The sequence below is a fragment of the Drosophila santomea genome, chromosome 3R (assembly GCF_016746245.2).
Source record: "Drosophila santomea strain STO CAGO 1482 chromosome 3R, Prin_Dsan_1.1, whole genome shotgun sequence".
Taxonomy (NCBI): domain Eukaryota; kingdom Metazoa; phylum Arthropoda; class Insecta; order Diptera; family Drosophilidae; genus Drosophila; species Drosophila santomea.
Genome location: NC_053019.2, coordinates 27,865,231 through 27,871,875, shown reverse-complemented (window position 1 = coordinate 27,871,875; position 6,645 = coordinate 27,865,231). Strand labels below are relative to the sequence as shown.

Genomic DNA, 6,645 nt, shown 5'->3' with positions numbered 1-6,645 from the left:
TAAGGCAGCCCTGGAAGATAGCAGTCTGGCCACTCTGCCGGTCAGCTGTTTTTAACGTTTTCGTGCTTGCGCCTTAAGGTCACTCTGAGCACGTCTTATTTTTGTTGGGTTGGCCCTGTAGTTTTTCACCGAAAAGGGTAATAAAAGCGCCGAAATAAACATAACAGAGTGTGGCATGAGCTTGCGAAGACTTGAAACCCATTGACCAATCGCCGATATTGCAGGTTTTGCGCCACGATCAACAGCCAGAGGAACTTCGAAGATGGGAGCCCGACAGTCTCAATCCCGCGAGCCCAGATCCGTTTCGATGGAGAACCCAACTCCTGCCGGCGTTATTGATATATCCGACGATGTGGTCAAGCGACTGAAGGCGGGCATATCCCAGCAGGGTAAGGAGTCCAATGGCATTGTGGAATGACACCCGGAAAGCCTCAGTTCACTCTGCCCGGTGTTATGCAACAATTGTCAAAACGGGCAAATGTTTACGCCAAACACAGTGGAAACTCGTTAGCTAGAACAGCTGCAAGTTGAGCAAATAAGTTCCTCTTTCTTGTGCACAAAAACACCAATTGCAAGGGCGTATTTCCATACCTATGCGTTTGTTGATTCCATTACATAGAATTCCACTGTAGTTCTGATAACAAATATTGATTTATATCTGTCCTCCACAGCTCGTGAGCACGCAGCCGCTGCGGAGGAATCGAAGCCAGCGCCAAAACCAACACCGAAGGCTGCTGCCAAGCCAGCCGCATCGGCGCCAGCTGCCCCTTCTGCTCCGAAAGTATCCTATCCCGCTGCAGTGCCCATTTACGTCCAGGGAGGAGGACACACCATCAGCGCGGCCGATGTGCAGCGCCAGATGAACCAGGAGCTGGTCAAGAACGACGAGCTGTGGAAGGAGCGCATGGCGAAGCTGGAGGAGAACCTCAAGAAGACCAACACCATTCTGGAGAAGGAGTATGCCAATGCTGTAGACAATGTGCACAAGCGATTCGTCAGCACCGCGTCGTCGCACAAAGTGCCTCCCTGCCAGGACCTGAAATCCCAGCTGCTCGCCTGCTACCGCGCGTATCCCGGAGAGACCTTGAAATGCATGGAGGAGGTGGCCCAGTTCCGACAGTGCATCGATCAGCATCGCGTCCAGAAGCTGGATGCGGAACCAGAGGCGCCGAAAGCGGCCACCAAGGCCACCGTTCCTGCCAAGGGGGCCTAGGATCCTGGCAGATCCTCTTGTCCTGATTTGTTGAACTTTTCTTTGAGGCCCCTTATGGGTTTTGTATAAACGATTGAGCGATCTATGGAGATGCACTCAGAACTTAAGCGTGAAGTGTCATTTGCGAGCTATAGTAAACTAATTTAAATGAATCAATCCAAGGATGTTTTTATGGCCGGGATTTTCTATTAAAGTTTACCATGACATAAATAAAATCCATTGCATACTTTTTTTAGTGTATCTATTTGTTAAATTGCAACGATCACTCCTGCATCTCGCTCACTCTCATTCAACGAATCCATCCGTACGACTATAATCTTTAACAACAATTAAAATAATTAAAACAACATTAATTACAGCCAGTGAGCGCCTAAAATACCCGCAGTGGCAGCAGTCACAATGGGTATCAAGGAGGCTCCCAAAACGGAGGCACCACTTTTGTTGGGATTGGGTTTGTCCAGCGGCCTCTCCTTTTGCTCGTTCTGGTAATCCTCGCAGGAGTCATCGAAGTCCTTGGCAGGACCCAAACAGCCCGCGTAGCTCATCACATAGGCCAAATAGTTCTGCTCGAAGACGCCGCGAATCAAACTGGAACCAGGTCCATATGCAAAAACAGCCACATCCTCGCCGCCGTGGGTTTCGTCCTTTCTGGGAACCGTTGCCAAGTGGCGATAGGTTGGAGCAGTCCGCTCCTCTTCCGTGAAATGCTTCAAGGGCAGCCACATGTTCGAACTGTTCTGAGGTCTGGAGTCATTCGCCAAGTGGTCCCAATAGCCAGGACCTGGAAACATTCAAGGTTCGGTTTACTGGATAACCTCCATTATAATATCCCTAGGGTGTATCTTACCATTGGCGTACGAGATGGTCTCGTAGAACATGGGATCGTTTTTCTCGTGCGAGTTGGCTGTTCCCAGGATGTCAGCTCCGCGGAGTGCGTAGCCATTGAAGGTAACCGCGTGGGAATGGTCGGCCGTCACCAGGATCAACGTCTCTTCGGGATCCGTGTTGTTGACGGCCGCTTGGATGGCCAAATCGAATTCGTAGAGCTCATGGAGAGCAGCACGCGCATAGTTCATGTGGTGACCCTGGTCGATGCGGCCTCCTTCAACGAGGAGCACATAGCCGTTGGACTCATCGCCCCTTTCCAAGATTCCCAAGGCCGTCTCCGTCATCTCCTGCAGCGAAGGCTCACCTGCCTCCCTGGCTATGGAGTAGGTGATGTGATTGTTTCGGAACAGGCCCATCAAGTGGTCCACCTTCTTGACATCCACATTGAGCAGATCCTTCCGGTTGTGTACCAATGCTGGAGGAACAGTGTCGTTGGCGTGATGAGCCAACCACTCGGCAGGAAGATTCCTATTGTCAGCTCGGCTGCAAATCGTTTCCGTGGGTCCTTCGAAAATCGTAGTCTTCACCTCGGAGGCATTTAGGATGCCCATGGGGGACATGCCGCCGCCCAGAATCACATTGAATCGATTTCCCGGAGCATTTTCCACAAGCTGACGGGCAATATCAACATGAATGCCCACCGATTCCGCGGGCACTTCCGTGTCGCACTCCCAATCCCGGTCGTAGATGTGGGCGTACGTGGCGGCAGGCGTGGCATGGGTGATCCTGGTGGTGGTGACCACTCCAGTGCGCTTGCCCTCCTTCTGGGCCCACTCCATGACGCTTTGGACCCTGCCTTGCTGGCCGTTCTTCTTGGAGCGGGTGGCATCCATTCCGATGGCTCCGTAATGGGTTTTCGAACCCGAGAAGATCGCAGTGGCGGTGCCCGCCGAGTCCGGCACCTGTTTGTCCACATTGTAAGTCTGCAAGAGATTATATCAGCATTCGTTTGAGTTCTCGACCAAATTAGATACCCATATCAACGGACCTTGGCCATTCCAGTGTTTGGGAAGTCGTCGAAGACGAGAGTCTCCTCCTCGCCGAAGCCGTGCTTCAGGTATTGTCCCTTGTAGATGCGACCAGCACTGATCGTGGATACTCCCATGCCGTCACCGATGAAGACGATGATGTTCCGGGCCTTCTTCTGGTAGGAGTGCTCCTTCACCCGCTGGGCCTGCTTAATGGTCTTCTCCAGCTGCCTCAGGCCCACCTTGTGCCAGAATTTCGCGTCTGAAGTGGGATTTGGAGAACGAGAACTAATTAAAACTAAATCGGATCGGAAATCGCTGGGTAAGTCAAGTGCCATGTCACGTATTAATTGCCCATCTCCAGTGAGATCCAGTTGGCACTTGAACATGTTCCGGATCGCATTTTAAGTGCGCGACTAGTTAATGTGACTTATTTTTAGTAATGTAAGTACGTCGCAGAAAATGCCCAGGCTTTCCACAATTCGGTGGCAGGTAGATCCCCTTCGAGTGGAAAACGACTTTTCTTGATTTATGCGCTTGAAACGCTGCTCGATATATATTTTTTTGCATTGTTTAATGTAAGTCGGAATTTCTGAATTCCATTTTCTCGGCTGATTTATGTGTACTTATTGTTATTTACGTTTAAATTAGTAAATATATGCACTTGAATTTCCATTTCTCGACTTCTAATCTTTATTTTATATGCCCATCTTAATTTATACGACACGGCCATTTTATTGTTTTAGTAGCAGCGACAGTAAAATTTATGGAAATATAGGTAGCAACATTGTATTGAATCTCCCAATATTTGAGAAATCAAAAACTTTATTTTAGAAACAAAATTATTCTATGATTAGAGGGTATAGATATATCTCACCTTAAATGGAGTTTTAGATATTAAAAATTACTTTTTGGCTTTATAACATCAGCATTTCGCGATTTGGAACGTCGACCATTCACTGCTTTACTTGCGGTGATGATGATCGTAATTAATATTCAGTTGAGGTAGTTTTGCGAGGGGCGGAGTATTCCACCCGCTGCCACCCACCACCCACCGCCCGACGACCTCGACACTGAGACAGGTTACAGTTAAGCTTTATTCGCCGACTGTTAATTTAGGCTTGTCAATGAAACCAAAAGTATATGATTAATCAGTTGGCTGTCTGCTGCCAAACTGATTTATTTGGGTGTTCTTTTGAAAGCCGTTGAATATCGTTAACTGCAATCACTGCAAAACTTAACAATTAGGTGACTAGAAAATTTTAATTTGTTGCACTTTTGTCGGCAATTTGAGCAGTTACATTAAATCGTCTATTTCGTAATAGGTCACCCGCCATTCGCAATGCTTTTTTGTTTCACTGCATTACGTAGAATACTTAACTTTGTGGTCTCAGTTGGGAAATTAAGTACAAGTGACTATTTAGTGCCTCAGATTCGCAGCCTTGATAGACCCAAGTTAGCCACTCGTTGCATAATTGAACTGGACAACCATTCAAGTTCAAGCTATTTAAATTATTTCACGTTCTAGTGCCTAAGCTCGGATTTAGCACGTTTCTAACTGCGCTGCAATTGGGAGACGGGACTCACCTTCGGGTTCCGTGGGTTTGCTCACATCGAACTGGGGTCCTATGTCTCCTCCGGCGCTCAGGGTGCGAATCAGTGGAGGCGGCTGGGTGGTGACTCCTGCCCAGCTGCACGCCACCAGGCCAGCCCACAGGAATCCTAACATTACCAGGGAATGCATCTCTCCAAGATGCACAACAGCACGCAAGCAATTGGAGGCGACTATTTGAGGTGACTTCTATTCAGATGCGGATTCGTATCACAGCTCAGCTTGAGGCGCAGATTCTTCAGATTCAGCGGGCCATCGAATTTGATTCGAAGTGCGGAACGAAACGGAACGGAGCGGAACGATTGGAGTGAAATTCTGTGCCGAGTGATTCTCAGCTTGCGACTAACACCGAAGTCAGCCAGCAAGCGCCGTTATATGCGAACTAACTGTCCACCCAGCCGATCGCTCGGCCGAGCCGAAGTCCGCGCACGAACGATCGTTTGGCCGTTCGGGAATTATGCCAGGTACCACGGAGCATATCCAGCTTGTAACACTTTCGGTTTTAGATACGTTCTGTACTTAAAAAAAAACGGTAAGAAACAATCGTTTAGTCAGCTTGCAAGCGTATTAAATAAAAACATAAATGGTTACTATGTGCAAAATTGTGATACCCACTACCATGCATTTATCAATTACCTTGCAATTAAAGCCAAATCTTTACTACAGGATATCGCACAGTCCAAAGCCCGCAACGATTGAGCTGCTTGCAATTGCAAAACGTTTGTCTCAATTAAAATTACGGCTCCGCTGAGATTAATCCATAAAAACGTGCAAAGCGTTTACGAACTAAGGGTCCGCGCACCATAAGCGATCATTTGTTTGTCCGGGATTGTGGCACGGAATACTCCGCCGGATCCCGTGTCGATGGCCTGATTTACGGCGAGGCTTGCACGTGAAGTGGCTGCTGGCCGGTATTGTCGCCTTCATTATCTTTATCTTTATCTAGAGCGGTGTCTGCAGAGGCCGCTGTTTGTCTTCTTCGGAACGGATAAAGTAAAGATAATCAAGGGGTACCCTCGGCGGCACACATTGCGTATGCGCGTCATTTGCTATTTGCTATTTGCACTTGTCTGACTTTTGGCTGCCATTCAGCCAGCGAGCGCTGTAAAGAGTTTATCTCCCGTTCCGAGGGAGCCCGTCAATGCCACTTATTCGGTTCTTTTTATAGGCTGGGTTTATTATATTACTGTATTTGAGATTCGAGATTTGAGGAATACAATGGAGAGCGGCTTAAAGTGCGGGCTATTGTCGTGTTCTTTCGTTCTAGTTTCTATGCGTGTGATATTTACGTTTGAGTCTAGTGCGGCATTCGATTTTCTCGACAAAACTAACTGGCTTTATTAAAAGATAAAAATATATAGGTACCATATTAGACCTTCTGAAATCGTACTATATCACAGTTCATTCTCTGTCTTCTTCAGAAACATTTGTTCTTTTTAATAGTTTACTAATCTAGTTGTCAGGGAAAACTGTTCCTTAAAAAGTTTGTGTATCTAGCAAACAGCAGTCATGTTTTTCGAAAATGCACGTGATCATTTTATGCGATATTTACTAGTGCTTACAGTAGACAGGGGTGAGATCAAAGTCAATATTAGTCTTGACAGTTGAAGCCACAGTGGGCTACTAAGATACAAGCATGCACTATGTTTATGCGATGCACTTTTTACGAATTGTCCAAAATTTGAAAGTCACTTGAGAGTAAAGGGGTATTCTAAGTTCGTTTGAAAGTATTTAGCAAGCAGAAGGAAGCAAAAGAATATTTGAAATTCTCCCAAGTATCGTATAAACAGGGTATAACAAGATCTCGCGCTCTCAAGAATTCGTGAAATCTCATAGCATATACATGGTAGTAGAAAGGCATTTGGGATGGTGATGATAGATTGTCGACATTCAGAGCGTTGTAAATCTAAATCTGCTCCGCCGGCTATCTTTATGGCCAAACAGATAAATCGAAATACAATATG

The 6,645-nt window shown here is 47.0% G+C and overlaps 2 protein-coding genes across 4 annotated transcripts; one reads left to right on the top strand and one right to left on the bottom strand.

The window, feature by feature from the left end:
* Positions 1–9: 9 nt before the first annotated feature.
* Positions 10–1,369, top strand: LOC120453828. Its single transcript, XM_039638722.1, has 3 exons — positions 10–137; positions 225–389; positions 672–1,369. Exons 2-3 carry the CDS (start codon positions 263–265, stop codon positions 1,211–1,213), a joined length of 669 nt encoding a protein of 222 aa, XP_039494656.1. The 5' UTR covers positions 10–137; positions 225–262; the 3' UTR covers positions 1,214–1,369.
* A 68-nt stretch (positions 1,370–1,437) lies between these two features.
* Positions 1,438–5,029, bottom strand: LOC120453824 (alkaline phosphatase 4). Of its 3 annotated transcripts, none has more exons than XM_039638709.2 (5): positions 4,657–5,029; positions 3,090–3,331; positions 2,061–3,024; positions 1,593–1,994; positions 1,438–1,530 (listed from the first exon to the last, which is right to left on the bottom strand). In XM_039638709.2, exons 1-5 carry the CDS (start codon positions 4,811–4,813, stop codon positions 1,499–1,501), a joined length of 1,797 nt encoding a protein of 598 aa, XP_039494643.1. In that variant the 5' UTR covers positions 4,814–5,029; the 3' UTR covers positions 1,438–1,498. The 3 variants fall into 3 exon arrangements, with proteins under 3 accessions (XP_039494643.1, XP_039494645.1, XP_039494644.1); XM_039638711.1 differs by lacking the exon at positions 4,657–5,029 and adding an exon at positions 3,947–3,967; XM_039638710.2 differs by having other exon boundaries at positions 1,438–1,994.
* Positions 5,030–6,645: the final 1,616 nt, after the last annotated feature.

Excerpts from the sequence above, each read along its gene's own strand:
- LOC120453824 (XM_039638709.2), bottom strand. The coding sequence starts at position 4,813 with ATGCATTCCCTGGTAATGTTAGGATTCCTGTGGGCTGGCCTGGTGGCG. Across the intron at positions 1,995-2,060 it reads GACCATCTCGTACGCCAATG|GTCCTGGCTATTGGGACCAC; the intron begins GTAAGATACACC and ends GAATGTTTCCAG. Across the intron at positions 1,531-1,592 it reads TGTGACTGCTGCCACTGCGG|ATTATAGTCGTACGGATGGA; the intron begins GTATTTTAGGCG and ends TTGTTGTTAAAG.
- LOC120453828 (XM_039638722.1), top strand. The coding sequence starts at position 263 with ATGGGAGCCCGACAGTCTCAATCCCGCGAGCCCAGATCCGTTTCGATG. Across the intron at positions 390-671 it reads GGCGGGCATATCCCAGCAGG|CTCGTGAGCACGCAGCCGCT; the intron begins GTAAGGAGTCCA and ends TGTCCTCCACAG.